This window comes from Diplodia seriata (genome assembly GCF_021436955.1).
Source record: "Diplodia seriata strain FDS-637 chromosome Unknown scaffold_11, whole genome shotgun sequence".
Lineage (NCBI taxonomy): Eukaryota > Fungi > Ascomycota > Dothideomycetes > Botryosphaeriales > Botryosphaeriaceae > Diplodia > Diplodia seriata.
The window spans coordinates 245179-265741 of record NW_027117318.1 but is presented as its reverse complement, the minus strand read 5'-3'; the positions used below and the strand labels follow the sequence as shown (position 1 = coordinate 265741).

At 57.6% G+C, this 20563-nt stretch overlaps 5 protein-coding genes across 5 annotated transcripts; 1 reads left to right on the top strand and 4 right to left on the bottom strand.

Annotated features, from left to right (window-relative positions):
• Positions 1–965: 965 nt before the first annotated feature.
• SLS55_009808 (uncharacterized protein) lies at positions 966–3353 on the bottom strand (the record flags this gene model as incomplete). Its single annotated transcript, XM_066781202.1, has 4 exons — positions 966–1489; positions 1553–1815; positions 1880–2997; positions 3087–3353. 4 exons carry the CDS (start codon positions 3351–3353, stop codon positions 966–968), a joined length of 2172 nt encoding a protein of 723 aa, XP_066628204.1.
• Positions 3354–4284: 931 nt separating this feature from the next.
• Positions 4285–6363, bottom strand: REG1_1 (protein phosphatase regulator; the record flags this gene model as incomplete). The annotated part of the gene is made up of 2 exons (XM_066781201.1): positions 4285–5329; positions 5672–6363. 2 exons carry the CDS (start codon positions 6361–6363, stop codon positions 4285–4287), a joined length of 1737 nt encoding a protein of 578 aa, XP_066628203.1.
• Positions 6364–16924: 10561 nt separating this feature from the next.
• RPE1 (RIBULOSE-phosphate 3-epimerase) lies at positions 16925–17964 on the bottom strand (the record flags this gene model as incomplete). The annotated part of the gene is made up of 3 exons (XM_066781200.1): positions 16925–17185; positions 17262–17510; positions 17722–17964. The coding sequence occupies 3 exons, from the start codon at positions 17962–17964 to the stop codon at positions 16925–16927; spliced, it is 753 nt and encodes a 250-aa protein (XP_066628202.1).
• A 579-nt stretch (positions 17965–18543) lies between these two features.
• On the bottom strand, positions 18544–19134 carry SLS55_009805 (uncharacterized protein; the record flags this gene model as incomplete). Its single annotated transcript, XM_066781199.1, has 1 exon — positions 18544–19134. One exon carries the CDS (start codon positions 19132–19134, stop codon positions 18544–18546), a length of 591 nt encoding a protein of 196 aa, XP_066628201.1.
• A 465-nt stretch (positions 19135–19599) lies between these two features.
• Positions 19600–20187, top strand: SLS55_009804 (uncharacterized protein; the record flags this gene model as incomplete). The annotated part of the gene is made up of 1 exon (XM_066781198.1): positions 19600–20187. The coding sequence occupies one exon, from the start codon at positions 19600–19602 to the stop codon at positions 20185–20187; it is 588 nt and encodes a 195-aa protein (XP_066628200.1).
• Between the last annotated feature and the right edge of the window lie 376 nt (positions 20188–20563).

The following is a 20563-nucleotide window of genomic DNA, read 5'->3' as shown; positions in this document are numbered from 1 at the left end:
CTTCATTGAGCGCGTTAGCGAAATGTTTTGCGTCGCGTCGCGTTGCTTTGCCGCTGTCGTTGTCGTCGTCGTCGTCGCTATTGTCGTCAGTTTTTTTCGTCGGTCGTGTGTGGAGAGAGAAGAGGGATGTTTGAGACATTTACGTGGAAAGAGAAGGAAGAGGTAACGCGGAAACACACAGACAATTCGATTGATTGCTTTTTTCCCTTCCCTCCCCCCTATCCGGATGTGGCACTATACCTCTTTGTTGCGTTGCTTCTTCGCCGAATGTATGCGTGGCGATGTATCATTTTGCGTCGCAGCGTGTCTAGTCTCGGTCGGTCCCTTGCAATCGTTGTTGGTGCTTGCTTAGATAGATGATATCCTACCTAGAGGCAATAGCTTATGTTTCTCTCTTTCTCTTTCTCGCGTCTTGCTTTACTCGGCCGTTGGCGCAAGCGTTTTTCTGCCTGCGTGCTAAGCTCGCTAGGTGTGTGAGGTGGATGGGCAAGAATCTATGAGAGCTCAGGAGACGAGTTATCTATTCACATGCTGTACATACTAGAAGAGGCTTAATAGAACAGACAGTGTAACCAAGAAACGCAACCACACAGATGCTTCTTGTCAAGGAACCAGAAGTTTTGAATACCGAGCGTAATGATATTAACACAGGAAGAAAAGGATGGATGTATGTATGCATGCACCTCCTCCAAAACCGCGCCCGAGAATAGGTTAGAAAAAAGAGGCCGCCACCCTCTCCAATCGCGCTGGGTATCTTGAAAGAAAATAAAAAATCGGAAAAGAAGGAGGAAATACAAAAGACAACAACCACCAACCAAACAAGCAAAAAACCCCTCCCTCCAATAAACCAACATTTCCCCCTCCCTTCCCAACCTCATCTCACCAGCCAATAGTCCCAACAACCAAACCCACATTCGACATCCCATCCCCATCCCAACAAACTAACTCTACTACTCTACTGCAAACTACTCCCCCACCACCCCCTCCATCCCGCCAATATCGTACCAGTACTCCTCGTCCAGCCCCTCGCGGCTCGGCAGCGCCGGCTCGCCGCTATCCAGCTCCTCGAAGCGCACGTTCAGCAGGCGGATCTTGAGGCCGTAGCCGCCGACGAGCTGGACGAGCTTGTTGGTGTCGGCCGTGATGGGCTGCTGGTTGAGCAGCATCAGCAGGCCGTCGAGCCACTCGGACGCGAGCGTGTGGCTCTGCGGGTGCAGCGTCAGGAGGACGCTTTCCTTGGTGCTGGCCGCGGCCGAGGCTCCGTCTTTGAGGCTGGCGCTGCCGCCGCCGTCTTTGGAGGTGGGGACGGAGCGTGAGGAGTGCGAGGTGGTGGGGTGGTGGTGCGAGGACTTCTCGTTGGCGTAGCCGAAGATGGTGATTTTCGTGTTGGTGCTGGCGGGGAGGGTGCGCAGGGTCGAGGCCGACGAGGCGGTTGTGGGCGTGCTGGCGGAGACGTTGGAGACGACCGAGGAGACTGTGGTGAGGTCGACTGAGGAAAACGGTTGGTCAGCTCTGCTGAAAAGAAATGGCAAAGCATGCAACGCTGGCTTACTTTGGTTCTGCAGTTGATCGAGGCGCGGGTCGTGTTCTAGCTTGTTCTCGAAGTCCGCGTAGTGCAGGTAACGGCGGTTGTGCGAGAGACGGACATAGCGCCATGAAGACGGTACCATGCGGTTGAGCGAGTTCTTGGTGACAGGACCACTCTCGTCCCTGTATCCAAGCGTGTGGGGGAACCATGAGCCTGCGAGTAGGCACCTGATGCGTTGCTCTTTGACAAACTGGAGAGCCTCGTGGTTGAGCTCATCTCGAACTTGGCTAAGTGTGCGTTGCCTGTTAGAATATCGATGGAGTCGTCTTCAGGGGGGAACGTGATGCATACCGAAGATGATGGCCCCAAGCGTCCTCATACGTGAGCTCAAGCAGCTCTATCTGCAACTCACGGAGTCTCTTGTAGTCAAACTCGGCAAGCTCCTCCTCGACCTCGGGAAGATCCTTCTGACGAGACGCCTGGCCAATTACCTGTTCGAACAAGATCTGAACCAGCTCCTCAACCTTTTGGAAGTCCTCGGCCTCGGCACCGGTAGCCTGCCAGAGCCGGAAGAAAGCCTGAAGACCGGCGACATGCAAGCGGGACCACTGAAGCAGAAGTGGTCTGAAGGCGCGGTCGAAATTGGTGCGTGATTCCAAGATGGTGTATCGTTGCTGGTCTTCGTTCTCGCACTTCTCCACATCAAAGTGGTCGTACAAGATCAGAGTCACGGCAAGACTAGCACGGGCAATTGGACATCTTTGCTCCTGGGGCTGGATGGACTGTTCCAGGAGAAGCTTCTGATACGCGTCTTCGTGCTTGCGGACGTAGTCAGTGAGATCCATCAGGCCCAGATAACCCGTGTCGTCAAACTCCCAGGACGGAGATTCTCCCTCGAAGCCCAGCCTGCGCCACTTCTCTGGGTGGTGCTTCTTGCTACCCTTGCTGCCTTTACTCGTGCTTGACGGCGGTCTTTCCGGGTTGCTGGCAAGGTGAAGCCCCTTGAGCGCGCGGCGGTGCTCCGACTTCTCCAAATCCACTTTGAGCTCCCTCCACTTCCTCAGCAGAACCTTACTCAGCGACTGGAACTCGAACAGGGGGTGCGCCAGGTCCTGCAGCGCACTGCTCTGCATCAGAGTGTAAACCGCCTCTATCACGCCCAGATCCTGCAGCTTCTTGATGAAGGCGTGCCACTCAGCCTCCGAGTCGTTCGTGATGGCGTCGCGCATGAGCGAGTTGATCAGCTGCAGCGCATTGGCGCAGAGGGCGTGGTCGGCCGACGACAGGCGGCTCACGAGCATCTCCAGAAACTGCGGGTACACGGCGACGGCGGGCTTGAGGGCGCGGAAGCCAAAGGTGCCCGGCGGGATCGAGGCGCGCGTGTGCGGATGGGACACGACGGCGACGAGGATGGACATGGCGCCGCGGAGGATGTTGACGAGCGGCTGGCTCACGACGAGCTCGACGACCTGCAGCATGCGCGATCAGCGTTTGGGGCCCTCCCGAACCTAACCCTTGCCTCCTCCTCCTAAGCTGGCAACGCCGCCCGTAGGCTTACCCGTTCAATGAGGGCCTGGTTGACATGGTCCCAGCCCTGGTCGAGATCCAGCAAACGCGAAAACGACGTCAGGGCGTATGCAAGCGTGTTGCCGGTGGCGTTCAAGCAGAGGTAGCGCAGCTTCGGGAGGCCGCCTTCCAGCGTGAAGACGTCGGCGAACGACGGGTCGCCGATGACGGACTGCAGCTTGAAGACGGCCATCTTGCGGACCGAGTCCTCCTCGGCGCCGAGGCGCTCGACGAGCTCGGGAATGTTGATGTTCTCCATAGTGTCGAAGTCGGGGGTGGCCCGGCAGGAAGACACGCGACGTGACGCAGGACAGGGGTGGGCGACGGGTGGTACAGCGCGAGGTCGAGGCGGCAGCCCCAATCAGATCATTGCCGGCGGCTGCTGGTATCCGACGGCGGGCAGCGAGGGCGGAGGAGTGGTTGTCGCTGTCGCGGAGAGAGGTACGAGTCGCAGCAGCCAGGGTGGGATGGGGCGCGCGTGTCTCGTGGCGGAGATCGTCAGGGCCTTTCCCCACAGCTGCCAAGCGCTGTAAGTTGGGCCTCCAGCCGACAAAACATCGGATCCTGGTGCCGCTGATCTCACCCAAACGCCGTGTCACAACCACGCACAACAGAGTCATGGCTGCTGCGGACCCCTACACCCCCAGCCGCCAGCCGCCAGCCGTCACGAGCTGCGCGAACCTGCGTCCAAGATGCCCCTTGAGTAGCGTGTACCACCTCGCTTGTGCGCTACTGACGTCCTGCGGCACATGGCAATATTAACAGTCGTGCAGCACACCGCTACATGTCCACGCAAGGCACGGCAATGACGCCACTGCTTCGTCTATGTGTTGGTTGTATTCAAATCTCCACAAGCTATTTTACCCAGCCAGCTCTATTGAAACACGTTGTTTAACGGCTTGCCACCAGATATCTCGCTGACGTCGGCGCATCCAGAGCAATGTCAAACACGATGGATTGTTGTGGAATCCGCTGCATCGTATGTGCCAATGCGATATGCTCCGTCCACATAGGATGGAAAAAAAAAAAGATGGAAAAACAAGGCGGTAAATGCAGAACTCCCGATCCCCATGTCCCTTAGGTTTCCAAGATCCTTGATTCGCTCGTGCAAGTGCAACGAGGATGAAATATCCGTGAAACACCGGTACCGGCCCAATGCTGTTATGACCATCAGTCAACTCCTGTTCCCCTCAACTGCGCCACCCGACGTTCCAGATGACGTGCGCGATGTCTTTCGCCGTGTTCACCGTGTCTACCACTTTGCCAAACAGTCCTGCGGCAACGATGTCGTCCTCGTCCTCTTCGTACGGCATGAACATCCCAGACGGCGTGCGTCGCAATCCGCCCGACTGGCTATCTTCACCCTCGTCAACTTGGCCAAAGTGCTGGTTGAACGAAACGTTGCTCCGTTGCCCAGAGAAGCTGTTGGACGGCTCCCACGAGTATTCCTCATCGTCGTCATCGTCCTCCCCCAGCAGGAAATTACTCGTCGGCCGCGAGGGCTTGAGTGTCTCCTGAGACGGCGAAGGAGAAAGCCGACTTGACCTCCAGAATCCTAACGAATGAGCTGGCGTGTGGTCGGGAACATCAGGTGAATCCACCCGGTATTTCAGCGTCGTGTCGGGCAGCTTCTGGATCGTCTTGTTCTCCGCTCCGACATTAGTCTTCGAGTTGCTTCGCGATAACCGCCTTGGCTTCGTCCTGATCTCAAGCCCGTCGTCCGACGAGTCGTCATCCTCTTCGTTTGTCCAGCTTTCCTCATCGTAATCATCATCCGCATCTTTACATTCTACTGCGATACACTGCTCCACCTTGTCGTCGAACCGAATGTGCTTTCTCTCGCAGTCTCCGGGTGTCTGGAGACCAGAAGTCGATTGCGACGTGTGCGAGGTGAAGTCCGTAGCTTCTCTACTTGTGCTCTTGGATGGGATCGACGGCGTCGTCACATAGTCTGAGGTCGATCGCCCGTAAGAGGGACGAGGGCTCAACGCCGGAGCGCCGCTGCGTTCGGCCTGCACCGCAGCAGCTGCCTGTTTGATGAGCGACGAGTTCGATATCGAACGCTGGAGCATCACCTCCGACATGCTCCGCTTCTTGAGGATCGGTTTCTTGTTGATGAATGAGTTGCTCTTCGAGAGCATCGTGCTCCCAGTCTCGGAGACGGGGTGGGTAAGAGGAGTGTAGGAGGAAGTTTGCAATGGGCCGTACAGCCATGTGACGTCGCAGTCCTTGAGCCTAAAAACTAGTTAGCCCACCTGTAATCGGTTTAGATAATATTGAATGAGACCGTGCGCTTAGGATTGTTTGCTAGTGGGAAATGAAAGTGCGAAAGCTCTAAGAATGCAAACCCAGTCGTACATGAAGACAGAAAAATTTGACGCCGCATCGCTCAAAAGGTGTGCCACTGAGGTAAAACTGTTCAACAAGATCCATTCAGGTGGACGTGGATCAAGACGTTTCGCCTGTCTGGAGGATGCGTGATAGTTTTGGTTGACATGGACATCTCAACCGTCTCGTCGACATGCTCAAAAGACACCGCTGTTCTGCTTATTGCAAAAGAAAAAGACATGAACTCACCAATTGAGTGTCTCGGGCGAGACGGTCCGTAATTGATATTTCGCCTTGGCCCAAGTCCGCCATGATGCGTTCTCTAGTCGTGATCGTTGCCCGTAGGTCTTGCGGTTGGTAGTGATGTGTCGCCATGAGGACCAGATGTCTTCTTCTCTCCAGTCATGCGAGAGATAGTCGACATGCCGAGTCGGCTCGGGCTTTATGGCCGAGTCATCTTCGGCTATAGGTATGGGCTCGGGGGTGGAGGTTGTGTTGGTTGAAATTACGGAATCGCTGGCGGAGGACGGGGGAGCGTAGGTATCCGCTTTCGAGCTGCTGTCGTCGTCCTGGCGGCCGTCGATGTCGTACGACGGGAATCCAATCGCCTCATCGTCGTCATCTTCATCGGTGTCGTCGTGCAATTTCGTGTCCGAGTGCAGCTGCGGCAGAAAGCGGCCTCCGTCGGACGAGAGGAAGGATTTGATCGGGCGGTCACACTCGTCGATGTTGACAGGCGACTCGACAAGCGGTGGCGATGCCACGATGAGGGTCGGTGCACGCTCGGTGCTTGCGAACCTCGCTTGGCGGGTTGAGGGCGACGGGGTGTAGGTGGGCGAGCCCACCAAGAAAGTCGGTTGCGATGGGGAAGAGCGGCGTAGCGGTGCCGGCGAAAAGTACGACTGGCCGTCGGGCAACTGGGCGGGAAGCACTTCAGCCATGGCCTGGGAGTGGTGAGACGTCTCCGCAGTAGTGACAGTGGCGGTGGCCGTTGTGGCTTTGACGTGGTGTCCCGGGCGGTCCAACCCCTCCACCTTCACGCACGCAGTCTCGTGGTTGTTATGCGTCGCTGCCACCCCACATGGACCAGCGCGGTTGGAATCCAGGAATTGAGCGTGGGGGTGGTCGATTGGGGGTCGAAGGGAGGCACGAGCGGTCCGAGGATATAGGTCGGCTCGGAGGAGGAACCAAGGGAAGATTCCGGTCTGGCGGCGGCGGGGACACGGCTGGGGCTCTGGCAGTTAAGTGAAGCCGGGACGGGCAGAGAGGGTCCTCGCACGATAAGCAAGGATCTGGGACGGGCCCGGGTGGTGAAGAGGGCTCTTGGCTGGCAGCTGGGAAGCCCCGGCACGTACAATGCGGGGAAGGGCGCGGCTTTGAGGAGGGCGAGGGTGGAACGCGGAGAGGTATTTGACGCTCGGGGCGAACAGAGCTGGAAGCATCGAGGTAAAATTGCAGCGCTTGGGGCCTGCAGAGTGGAGGCGCTCCAGGTGGAGTTGGCGGGCGTGCGTCGCGGCACGTAGGGCCTGGGCTCAGCGAGGATTTGGCGACCAGGCGGCGCGAAAGAACTAGCAGGGCGTGGGCGAAAACAGCCAGGATCGGCGCTCCATGCACCGCCGTGGTCACCGTTACCGTTGATGATGCTTCCGCTAAGCCGCGCCAGAGCAAATCAGGCGCGCGCGGGCTGCCAGCAGCGAGGATCATGGCAGATCCAGGTGCGCTGCGCGGCGCTGGGGTTGCGAGTCTCGATCGCTGGAGCCACCGGCTGCGCGAGGCGTGGGCTGCCCGTGCAGCCAAACCGATCCTCTCCGCTTAACGCCCCCGCGCTCCAGCGCTGCGTTGCCGACGTCCCCAGGCAAGGGGCGCTGCGAGCATTATTGCGGCCGCCGACGACACTGCAGCGTGGCGAGCGCAGCTGCAGCGATAAGGAAGGAATGCTGCAGCCCATCCCTGACGCAGGCCGCGCCGGATCTTCGCCAACGGCTGGTGCTGGCGAGGTGCTGGGGCCCGGGTTCGCCGCTAGAGGGCTAGATAGAGAAAGTCGCGGCCGCCCTCAGCCCTGCAACGCCGTGCCACCGCGCTGCGCTGCTTGGCCTGGCCGTGCGATCGCGTTGCTGGTCGCTCGCGGGCGTGCTCTGACGTCCGCGCGCGGATGCGGGGTTTATCGAGATTCTCCGCCTCTGCGATCCTGGCGCCCAATGGCGTGCCGCTGCCCTCGCGCTGCGCAAAGAACGTGATTGCCAACCGATTCGCGCCATGGATGCGCCGCTGTTGTTGCGAATGCCAGGCCACGGCCAACCCCGGCGGGCCCCAAGTACCAGTACCTACTGAATTTCTCCGCAACGGCGGGAGGGTCCATCTCGCGCCCAGTAGGAAGCGCGCGGCGACGGCCGCTATTGCCGTCCACCCTCTGTGCTCTCCCTCCCTGGCCCGCCCGCGATTCGGCGATTAGCAATCGAAACAACGATCAGCACTCGACGCAGGTGCGCTGTGGCTCTGCGGCGTCGCGGATTGACACGCCGCTCCCTGGCTGCGCGGCGGCGGGTGTGCCATTCCGCAGCCGCTGGCTTTGAGCTTATCTCAGTTGCGTGTATTCCCCTCTGCGCCATTCGCCCGCGCGCCGCTCTCGTGCAAGGCGTGGGGCGTGAGCCGATGAGTGCATGCCCGCTCATGAAAACGGGCGCGGCGAAGGGCGTTGCAAGTGCGGTCCAAACTCTATGGTGTTTGGCGTTGATAAGACGCGCGCGCCGGGGGGTTCCATGGATGCCCTGGCGAGGCTCCCAGAATGCTCCGCGGCGGGAGAGAGATGACAGCATCACGGCCGTGTTGTTGTTCGACGGCCAGCAGGGTGCCCGGCAACGACCCCACACAGGCCTGCCCTTCCGTCCCTTGGTCCCTTGGTCGCACAAGTCGCAGAAAAGCTTCCGTCTCGCTTCGCTACCCCCAACCGCAAACGTGTCCTGCAGCCGCGCCATCCCACGATTCCCACCTCGCTCCCGCTGTAACGGTACCCGCTGGCCAGCCGCCCTGCCACTACGTCGGCCCAGTTTCCTCGTCTTACGTCCGCCGAGGCGACGCTGCCGGCCACCGGCCAAAGCCCGATCTGCCCCGACTCTCCCGTCCTCCGCTCCGGTCTGCCCGGCCTGCTGCTGACGGCCAATTACGACGTTGCACCGGCACCTTGGGTCCGCCAGCCGCATCGGGCCAGGCTCGATGCGTCCACAGGGGTCTATTGTTATTATTGTCCTCGATAGCGATGCTGGAAGGGACGGCGGCGCCGTTGACGATTATGTGGACCCTCCCGCCCTTGGTTGAGACGCGCGAACACAACCAGCGTCACCCGGCATGATGATGCCACCCAGTGCGGCCGTGATGTGCCAGCACCCCGAGGCCTCTGGCACCGCAAAGGGCCATTGTCCTGTTCGAGCCGGTGGCGGCCCTGGCCATGCTCGTCATTGCGCAGGATTTGCTCATGCATGGCATGCAATGCAAATAAGCTGCCACAGCCCGCTTTTCCTCGCCCATTGCTCCTGTTTGGCCATCCGCCGAGTCCACATGAAAGTCACAGAGCGGGCTTTGAACAGCACGGCCTCCTGCAATTGGGGGCCTCCGTGCCGCTGAACCTTGGATCGTTGGCCGCAGCAGGGGCAGCGAAGATACGAGCAATATCTCTCATGTCACTGGCTACCCCACCGGCCTTCCGCATCTGTACGTACCGCGCCGGTGTCAAGACTGTTCTATCAGCCGAGCCGGTCGCGGTGCGTGGAACTGTACTCGTCATGGCTTCTGGTCTACCTGCCACAAATGCCGTCCTCCCTTTACGCACGCCGCTATTCATCACTTCGCCTATAGCGGGCTCTCCCCGTCAAAGACACTGGCATCGTCGGGCAGCGCCCAGCTATCTTCCTCGAACAAGCCCCGCCATGCAATATACGTATACCTGCGACCCGCGGCGATTAACTTTCCAGCCTCGTATCTCCTTACCCAAGACGGAATAGGGCGCTTCTCGACATTCCGAATACTGCTATTGTACGCTTTCAACCCAGGGCTGGCTGGCTAGGGCACGATAAGGATCTGGCGTTCTGATGTGAACAAGTCGTTTCGACACGTCCACTTCTTCGAGAAGTACCGTAAGGTGTTGTTGGTCGAGCTTGCCATGGTTGGCGCTATCAACGCAACTTGCCAAGTACCCCGCCTTTCGTTTGCGGCACTCAGCTCCTTCCTAAGCGCCCCGCAACCTCCGGAAGCCCTCAGCACGCCGTTTCATAATCTTCGAACATCTTCGACGTCCACAACCAGTTGGTCCGGCTCTGTCAAGGGCTCCTGAAACACTACGGCTTCAACACTCTCCCTTGTCAGGTGCCACTCGGCAGATCACTTGACCGCCTTTCAGTCGATCCTATGGTGTTCATGGCAAGTTTGGCTTCAAGCACCCCTCGAAATCGGTCATGAGGACACATTGCTGTGCCGACAGCCTCACTTCATGCCTCGCCATGCTCTTCGGGCCGAGCGTCGTCCTCCGTCATTCGCCGACGTGGTGTCAGGTACGGCCAACGAACTGAGCTGCTGCACGAACCGCTTACATGCGTAATTCTCTTCTGCTTCCGCTTCCCCATACTTTCTCCCCAAATCAAAGTATGCGTTGGGACAGTCGTCGGTCGGGTCAGAAAAGCATTACCGAAGGAAATAGGACGGGTCGTCGGATGGTCCTGCATTGTCCCGAGGCCCCCTTTAGTCGGCATTAGCGCTTCTTAGGTTGTTGGGCAGAGTGCAGCCAGCCTTATAGGTTACGGCACACTATGCAGTGCCACGCGTGAGACCCGGATGCCAAACCGGTGTACGACCGGTTTCTCCGGGCTCACTGCATGATTTCTTCCGTCCTCGATCGGAGCCTCTTACTCAGCACTGAGCGGGGGCACTAATCCTTCCTAGATCAAGAGCAAAGCCTAATGAGGAGGCGGGAGATCATGAAGAGGCAACACCAGCCCACAGCGGTCAGTTGTCGGGTGAAAGAGCTGCTGCAGTAGAAAACATGGTGGCAGGGACGGCAGTGTTGTGGCTACTTGTCGGGCGGCTACAGATGGCTGGACGGGAAGTCCTGCAGCTTTTCAATCTTGACCGGTTTTCCGTTAACGGTAGGCTTGCGGAACGGCTGGCCGCGTTTCCGTCTCACAGTATGCTCAGCAAAGCTCCACTGGTAGAGGTTTCGAAGGCCTTGCGTATATCTGACAGTGCATCCACGCGGCGTCTGCATCCACAAGGCGGCGAAACCACTGTCCCGGCTTTCCAACAAGCTTGCATCAAAGGCAATCCGTGTCAACAGCGTCACTTCCATTTCTCCCGGTCTCCTCGCTTGCGGCAGCGAATGAATCCCTGGGTGACACCCTCGCTTGGGCGCTCGCATGGTTTTCTCCACTTTCCGGGTGTCAGCGCTCTCGAACTCAAAATTCCATCTGCACGGCCATTGCCAGACGGCCGAGGATGCTGTTTCCTGAAATTGCCTGGAGGATCATTAGACTTTTCTGTACGTTCGTAAGCTCATAGCCAATTCCGCGGCTGGTTGCGATGTTGTTCGAGCATGAAATCGACTTGAGCACCAGAAGCGTGGCGATCACTGTGGCAATAGGGATCGACCGTCACACGAGATATCTAATACCTGCACAGCTTGAAGGAGAATGTCGAATTGCCACAGCAACTACATCAGAAGCAGCCTCGGGTCGAAACCAATGCCGGAGCGGATCCCGCCGGTCGCACGTCACCATCCATATCCTTTGTCCTCGCTTGAGCCTCAAGAATGCGGTATGTTATTGACATGAATTCGGCAGGTCCGCTATCTCAGACGATCTGTATAGATAGAAGAACGCACGGCGGTTGGGGCTAGCTGAAATGCGCAATCCTTGCCGCCTCCTAGCATGCATACTCCGCTTGTGTGCTGGGAAGACTACACACCTGTAAGTTCAGTTGCTTTCTTGCAAGTGGTTGCCTGCGATTGGCACGCGCAAAGTCTCGTCGGGACTACTCGGTCCTGTGGTCTCTCAAGAGTCACTGTTGAAGCAGATATCGCGTGAGGGGAAGGGAGGAGCAACACTGGGATCTTCAGGCTGGCTGAGGGGATTCGGCGTATGCACATGCGACTAGCGTGCAGGAGCAATGGACCTGTAGCGTCAAAGACAAGTCTGACTCGTTGGCGGATCCTTAGTTGGACCGGCTTCATCTGCACGGAAGGGTCACGCTGAACATTCACCCCGCTCCGTTCGCTCCCTCATAAGCTTTCCGCATTTCTTCACGCTGATCCTTACGCCTAGACTGCGTTTTCGAGGCACCGAGTTCGCTACCAAAAGGTTTGGGATTTCCACCATGTGCTCCGGTACGTGGCTGAAGTTGCTACCGCTTGCACAGCCTCGTCGATGCAGGTGCGGCTCAGCTCAGTCGATAGTATCGCTTCGCTCTCCGCTTGAGTGTTTAGGCGGGGTTTGCCAGCCACCAATCAGCCTGCTGATCAGAGTCTCTGGCTCATCATGTCTGCCTACGCCAAGGCGCAACGTCTCCGTCATAACGCTGCTGCTCTCCTCACAACAGGCTCCGACGCCTCGAGGACCCACACCTATAGGGAACATCCATCTTAGATCTTCACCCCGATCGACTTCCATGGATCAGTCATTGACATCTGACGCTGAATCTTGCTCCAGTTCATTCGCGCATACCGAGAAGGCAAGATAGCAGCCGTCTGCAAGCCATATGCCTCTGGCCGATGCTGTGTAGCGTCGCTTGCTCCAACGTCCAACATCCGCCGTGCCAGCTAAGCGGCGACTCCACAGGCAGCGCGGAGCAGGCAAGCAGGCAAACATGAAGGAGACCCTCAAGAGAGCCTTCTCCGCCACCGCAGGCCTATAGTGGCCTGTATTATATCCTGGTAGACGTCACAGCGGCACCTCATCCTGCCCAATCCAGCGACGGACATGTGGACGAGGCAGGTTGCAGAAGCGCCGGTATGGGGATGGTCCCACAGCCGACGCAGGGTCCCATCAATGCGCACTGGGGTCGGCTCGTCGCGAACCAGCGCAGCACTGCAGAAGACGCGGCGAACAGGCCGATACGCATAAGGCAGAGAAGGGGCTCGCGCAGCTCTCTATACATTGGCTCCACTGCCGATGACTCCACAAACGGCCGTCTACATACACGAGAAGGTCCAGCCTCCCAATAATATCTGTTGCCGCCGGAGCGCTCGAATGTATTCTTCACCCTCCGCCGGCGCCGGAAGAAAAGCAGCAGAGAGCAACAGCAACGCTGCAGATAAGCTCGTGTCTGACGCACATTGCATGGGCGGGAGTTCCCACTTTAAGCCCACGTCCCATTGGCCGACAGGGGACTGACGCGACCAAATGGACGCGCAACGTCGACCGCGCAAGAATTGATGATTCGCCGCCCAAAGAAGAAAAAGCCCGCTCCGAAGGTTGTTTTTCTTCAACCCTAGGTCGCACGACGCTTCGAGCCCTACACTTGCCCCATATCTTTTGCTCTCTCACACATGGGTGATGTTGGAGCCATGGCACCATTTCTCGCCAGGGATCTCACACTGCCCCCCTGTCACCTTTTCCCCCCATGTTTGTCTGTCTGCGCCTCGGCCCCCTCCAGGTCCTCGACCCACCACCCCAGCCACCCTCCCTCTCACCCCGGGCCGTCCACCCAAACCCGGCCGCTTGGTTCGTCCGACCTCCCACCCGCCCCATGTCGCGCCAATCACGCTTCACATGTCTGTACTCCAACAACGGGACTGACTTACTCATCACAACTCGTCCATCCACTCCTCGCGCTCGTTCCGGTGAGAGAGGGGAAGTGGCGATTCTATTCGCCCTCGACCTCTCTCTTTCGCTTCTTGTTCTGACTGACCGGCCCGGTTTTTGCTATCTTTCGATGACCGTAATTTCGTATTTCGTATTGTGGTTACGATGGACATGGCTCTGCGATCGGACCTTCGATCTTCTCTTGGCCTCGCACTGCCTAGATGCGAAGAAGAAGCCGTGGCGGGGGATCTGCGGCTCGTGTCGTGATGTCCAGACGGCGGACGATCTGGTGGATGATCGCTCTCTTTCTTTCCTCTACTATTGTCTCTGTCTCGTTTCCTCCTCTTTGCTGTGTGCGAGGGCGATTATGAAACTGGGTTGTCATGGCTTATCTCCGGCGTGCCGCAGGGAAGAGAGTACAGAGGAAATGGGGAAGAGGACGTCAGTGGTGTAGCAAACCACATCTCTCTCTCTCTCTCTCTCTCTCTCTCTCTCTCTCTCTTGCTATTCCATCGGTCCATCGCCGCCCCGCCCCTCCACATGATTGACAACGAGGCGCAAAACAACGATAGTCCACGCGCGCACCACCTACCCCACCGTGAAGATCCCTCTCTCTCGCAAAGCGCGCGCCGCGCCCCGGGGGACCATCGTCGTCATCGCAATTTCTTGAAAGCGCGTAGTACATACAGAGCATGATGTGGAAGAGTAGAGAGAGCGTCAGTCTCCATCGGACCCACTTCCGCTCGTATGTTCTTATTACCGAAAGGCACGCAACGCATGCACGCGGGTTTATTTTCTTTCCAAGACATATGGCACCACCGACACCCCGGTATCCACGCATGCGGCGGCAGTTCAGCAACGGCAGCTTCCCACCCCCGGTCCGTCCGTTCATCATCCACTCTTTTTGCTCTCCACTCTCCACTCTCCACACCCACCCCACTCTCGTCCCGCAGCAGCGGGCGAACGCGAAATGCGGCGCAGACAAGTGGAACCTCAGACAAAGAGAGAGAGAGAGAAGAGTTAGAGCGAAGCGAAATTACTTCCTCCCCTAAGGTAGGACTGGTGTGGAGGGGCAGGCAGGGCAGGCTGCTGCTGCTGCTTTTGCCCGAAAGGCAACAAGAGACGACGAGAAAGCGACCCTTTTTTTTCCCTTTTCTTTTTTTTTCTTTTCGATTGAAAAAAATGTCATGCGCTTATGAATCATCTGGGAAGGACAGGCAGGAAGGAGCAGGAGACACCGGAAGGGGAAGTCGAGAAAAGAATAAATAAAGAAGGGATGGAAGTCTAGAACATCCTCTCCCTCCTCCAATCGGGCCACCGATCCCCGTCAGTTGTGATGTACAAGTATGTACATGTACATGTACACTGTGTTGGCCCTTTTGCACCTGACGATTTTGTTGATGAGCTTTTCTCCAAGCACGCGCACTCCGGGGGATCTGGTGACAAAGGGGGGCCGGGTCGAGGCGCGCGCGTGTGTGTGTATGTAGCACTTTTTTCTCTCGGGATATTTTCGTTTTATTCCTGGGAGGGGGGAGGGGAGGGTAATGGTGAGGAAGAGAGAGAGAGAGGGAGGGTTCTGTGGCCAATGGGGAACGTCCTACATCATGCCGTGTAACCCACTCGCACGCCCCCTCCTGCGCAGCCGACACGAAACAGAAAGAAAGCAACGCGGCACGGCGCGAGCCCGTGGGGAGCGAGCGGGCGCGGATGAGATGAGCCCGCGCCTTCCGCCGGCGGCTCGGTTCGGCTGATCGGTAGGCACGTAACGTACGTACATACATACGCGCTCGCATCGTGACCATGCGTCGTCTTTTGTTGTTGCTGCTGCTGTCGTCCTCCGAATGGGGATATCTCGGTTAGCCCGCTCGCTGTATATGCGGCTGCGTACTATACATATCTGCCGTCATGCTTTCTTTTTGCTCCTCCCTTTGCATGTGGCACAGTCAACGGCAGGCAGGCCGGGAAGATCGGGACGGAGCCGCACGCTGTGGGTCCCATTTCTTTTCTTTTTTTTTTCCCTTGACACACTCTTCTTGGGGCGTCGGGAAATATTCGCGCAGTTCGCCGCCGCCGCCGGGGATGTTCGTGGTGGTGACGCAAGGTGGGTTTCCGGCTTTGGTTTTTTTTGTTCGGACCAACTTTTCCGTCTGGGGTCGGAGGGTGGCGCGGCGCGGCGCGGGGGGGAGAGCGGCGGCGGCGGCGGCTGCTGCTGGGCGGATGGAAGGAAGGTTTGTGGTGGTGGTTCGATAATGCAACCCGCGGGGCGGCGGAGGGGTGTTCGCTTTCCCGGCCGGGGAGACGGCAGATCCGGGGTCGACTCTTCTTCCCCGGGAATGGCCATCTCGATGAGGCTATTTCCACTCGTCCTCGGCATTTTCTTTCGTACTCTGCACGTTGTCGCGTCGGTGGCGCCAGCATGAGCTGATTTCTGGATAATGAAATGACCGGGAAACTGGGGCGAATTGACTTTGGTGGCGTTGCGGGTGAAGTCGGGTCGTGGCCGTGGTTCCGAACGAGACGATACGTACCTACCTCAGGTCTCCGAAGACGGAACACCAGAACAAAGACCTCGGCTGGAAAGGTGCGTGACGAGTTCCGGTGAGCATCTCATTCTTGAATGAAGCCCTCATCTTCGAGGGAAGTCAGGCCAGTGATGGTGATCATGTCTTGCTGCCTGGAAGCTTTGACGTTGCCAGACTTCATCCGAGCAGGCAATGATTCTAGACGTCCTCCAAGTCCTTTGCTGTTCGTATCTGCTTCACCTCTGTATCTCGTTGTGAGCCTGATAAACTAAATGTAACTATTTACACAACTGGAATCGTCCGAAAGCCAGGATGCATACGCTTTGAACTCACCTAATGCTTCAGGAAGTACGGGCTTGCCTCATTGAAAACATTGTGAGAACCAATCGTGGTTTTGTCTTAAATATCCCGAGCGTTGGTACTGTCTAGGACTTGTTCCAGCTTCTCATCATGTTGGCGTGTTTGCTGCTCCTCTTCCCAAGTGCATGCTCGAGGGCGCCTTTCAAGGCCGCACAGCAAGCAACGATTCGCACAATACAGACGACGAGTGAGATTACGCCTGCACCACCACGGTGTGTGATAGAAGAATTGAGCTAATCTGTATTTGCCTCGTACCTACGCGGGTAGTTGATTCAATTGGATGTGAATGCCGGTCTTGAACACGTGCATATTCGTCCAGGCAATGCCTTCAACTACCCATGCAAGAAGAGCATATTGTGTTTGGTGAGCCTCAAGGACTTGAATCTTCCGTCAGCTGCTATGCCGAATCTCTTAGTATATGGCATCCCGGCACTCTGCGCCAACATGGACGGAATGCAATCAGCACATCAACAACTCTGCCGTCAGTAATACATATATAAAGAGCTATCACTGCTTGAAAGCAACGTCGGTTAGCTTCGTTTCACCGTCTTCCGTCTCTCGTCGCCGTACGGGCCGGACCTCACGACTTGTCATTAACGATTCCGTGCTGCTTCTGCATCCGGTCTCCAGCAGACCACCACCCCAAAAAAAAAAAAAAAAACAAAAAGGCCGTCTCCATCTCCCCGCTCCCACCGATCCCAACGCCAGCCCCCCTCCCTCCCAGTTACGCCCAGCAGCAGATCCAACTTTTTCGGCCCCTCCCCCTCCCACGCTACTCACAGCTTCCCCGCCGCCACAGAAGCAGCACCACCACCTGCACCACCGGGAAGTCGAAGTCACTTCCGCCTGCTCTCCACCTCCTCCCTCAACTTGGCAATCACCTGGCCGGGGTCGGCGGCGCCGAAGACGGCGCTCCCGGCGACGATGACGTTGGCGCCGGCGTCGGCGGCCGGCGCGATCGTCTTCTCCGACAGGCCGCCGTCGACCTCGATGGGCAGGTCGGGGTAGCGCTCGCGCAGGGCGGTGACCTTGGGCAGCTGGTCCGCCATGAACGACTGGCCGCCGAAGCCGGGCTCGACCGTCATGACGAGGACCATCTGTGGTGGCGTGGTTTGTCAGCAACGGAACAGTCCTTTTTTTTTTCGTTTTGTGATGATAGGAGATAGATCTTACGTCCGGCACCTCTTCCTTGGCGGTGTTGTCGAGAATGTCCCACAGCACGTCGACGGGGGTGCCCGGCTTGATGGCGATGCCAGCCTGCAGGCCCTGGGCGTGGATGTAGCGGATCAGCTCCTTGGGGCTCGTCTTGGCGTCGCTCGTGCCCGACGGCGTGTCGGCCGCGGTCGAGTTGATGGCGGCTTCGTAGTGGAAGCAGTACAGGTTGCAGCCCGCCGCCTTGAAGTCCTTGACCCATCGCTTGGGCTGTGTGCATTCGGATACCGTCAGCAACTCTCTTTCTCTCTCTCTCTCTCTCTCTCCCCCCCCCCCCCCCCCCCCCCCTCTCTCTCTCCCTCTCTCTCCCTCAGCCCCCGTAGCTCCTTCTCTCTCGTCGCATCATCGCGCGCTTCCTCCCCACCAGAAGTCTTCCGCCCCTCCCTCCCCTCTCCCCGCAAAGGAAAACCACCTAACGTACCTCTGCAATCATCATGTGACAATCAAACGTGCCGCGCCCGTACGCCTCCTTGGGCGGGTCGACGTGCCGGCGGATCTTGGTGACGACGGGGGCGCCGAAGGTCATGTTGGGCACGAAGTGGCCGTCCATGATGTCGACGTGCAGCCAGTCGGCGCCCTGCGCGATCGTGTCCGCGCACGCAGCGCCGAGCGCGGCGAAGTCGGCCGACAGGATCGAGGGTGCTATTATCGCTGGCGGGGACATTGTTGCGTGGTTGTGAGGGCGGGCGGGTCCGGAAGCGGTCGGGTTGGAGGAGCGGTTTCGGAGGCGCGTCGAGCGGTGTGTAGGTGCGGGTGGTGGAGGGTGGTGGTGGTGGTGGTGGTGGTGGTGGTGAGGAATTGTGTAGGAGTTTGCAGAGCGATGTGACGTCGGTGGGGTGGTGGGGCAGCTCTCGGAGCTCTTCGGCCATCACGCCGTCACGCTCCATGCTACGACTCTCTTTTTTGCCTAAACACTCTCATTGGTGAGCCAATCGCTCTTGGCTGTCAATTCATCGAAATCGGCCGTGATGCAATGGGGGATGGACCTTGGAGGCCCAGAAAGACTGCTGTTTGTAATGGTAGGAGACGCACAGGGCCCCAAGAGCTCAACTCGATGTTTTTCTTGTTGATTCTATCTTCAAGTTCGAGGGGGAAAAGACAGAAGTCGACATTTCTGATCTAGACATGCCTGTTTGTTAGGCTACCTTATAGCGATTGAGCCTCTTCCCCAATCCTCCAGCACTATGAATCCACGTACTGGTAGCGAAAGCATGCCAGAGCAATCCTACTCTACCGTATCGCTTCAATCAATAGAATCTTCGCCATGACCAGATCCTTTACCATCATCAGGCCCTTCATCATCCTTATCTTCCCCGCCTTGTCCCCCTTCCTCATTCCCCTCATCCTCGACCTCTTCCCCGACCTCTTCCTCGACCCTCCGTAAAGTCCGTTTCCAATCTTGTTCGAACTCTCCTCCAACATCTTGTGCGACCTCTTGTTCGACCTCTTGCTCGACCTCACGATCGGCCTCCTGCTCTCCCCCTCTCCCCACAACCTTATCCCTCAAGCTCTGCACCAACCGCGTCTCGGGGAGCGCCTCAACACTCCGCCTCAGCTCCCTTACCGCGTCCAAATCCCAATCCAAGCACTTCCTCAGCTCCACCAGCGCGCGTATCTCCTCCGAGCTGACGCGGTCCCACGGCACCACGCCGGGGTTGCGCTTCGCCATCTCCCTGACCAAGTCGCCCAGCACCTGGTAGCGTTCCATCTTGTCTCGCAGCGCTTCGATGGCGTCGTGCAGGAACGTGGTGAGCGCGGGCAGCTCGGCCGGGAGGTAGCAGTGGTTCGGGTGGTCGCCCTCGGTCGAGTCCGAGTGGAGCGGCAGGTCTACCATGAGGTCGATGTATTCCTGTTTGTTTTCTCCCTCTCCCCGGGATGTTGTCAGTGATGCTGGCGCTGAGTGTGGGGTGGGTGGGGGATGAGCTTGCCCTCTTGATTTTCTCCGCTGTGTAGGAGCCTTCGTCCCCTTTGGTTTGGAGCTCGGTTGCGATGCCTGGGGTTACCAATTCCGGGAGACTGAGCGTTTCGGCGCGCTCTTTGCTGTCGGTCTTCTGTCGGGGCTGAGATGCTGTGGGATTGAGGGCAGTCACGCCGGTCGGTTTCCATGGATAAAACGCAACTTCTTCGACCGACTACCTTTTCCATCCACCGTACATCTCCGAGTACACATCATCACGTCCGTATCTCTACGTACACATCTTTACGTACACTTGAAACTTTCATTTTCCTCCCGTTCACCACACATCGTCACGTACACTTGAAGCATTCTTTCCCCACCAAACCTCGCAACACCTCAATTATGGATACGGAAGGACTTCGACAGCGTGAGTCTGACGAGCGGCTCACGCGAAGAAGCATCAAGATCCTCGACCTCGAGGGAAAGATCGAGGAGCTCGAGTTATGGAAGGCAGGATACCCAGCCACAATCGATCAAACCGGGGAGGAGCCTGGATCCCATCATCCCTCCACCGACGTCTTCATGGACGAAGTCAGCATTCGACTGGCGGATGAGGAGATCAGGAACATTCGAGATGCGATCGAAAGACTCAGGGCAGGACTGGGAACCGAAAGCGAGGATGACAACGATTCCGAGGACGAGGACCACGAGGATGACGACGAAAATGAGGAGGACCAGGAAACTGATGAGGAAGATCACGGTACCGAGGGGGAAGACCACGAAACTGAAGAAGACCACGAAGATGACAACGAGGTTGAGAAGAGCAACCACGAAACTGAGGAGGAAGACCGCAATATCGAGGGTGACCATGAAATGGAGGACGCCGACGCACCCGAGGGAGAAAACCGCGACACCGTGAACTGCCTTGGAAGTGGCATCCCGCGAGCAAAATCTCGTGTGAACTGGATCGGGAAGTCGGGAATGAAGTGATACCATTCCAACGTTGTGTATACGAATTATGCAACCAAGTAGGTACATTATAGAGTCGACTCTCGTGATAGGAAAAAAAAAAATTTCTGATGTCCAGATCAGCAACCATGTTCGTTTCCATTGCTCCCCCCTAAAGTAATTAAATGTGGAGTTTTGTTTTTCCTTCTCAGTGGTTCCAAACCAACTCGAATCCGTTTCCCCTTGAATACCATTCTGGATCTAATAACAAAATGCGCCCCTCGATAATCGTAAGTTGAGATGAGGTAGAGCAAGCGGCGCTGTCGGCACGCCTTCATTGGAGTCCATGACGAGTGGTTGATGAGCTCTTGTGGCGGTGAGGTGGAGGAGGTAATGCAGCTGGGCGGTGACGCGTGTT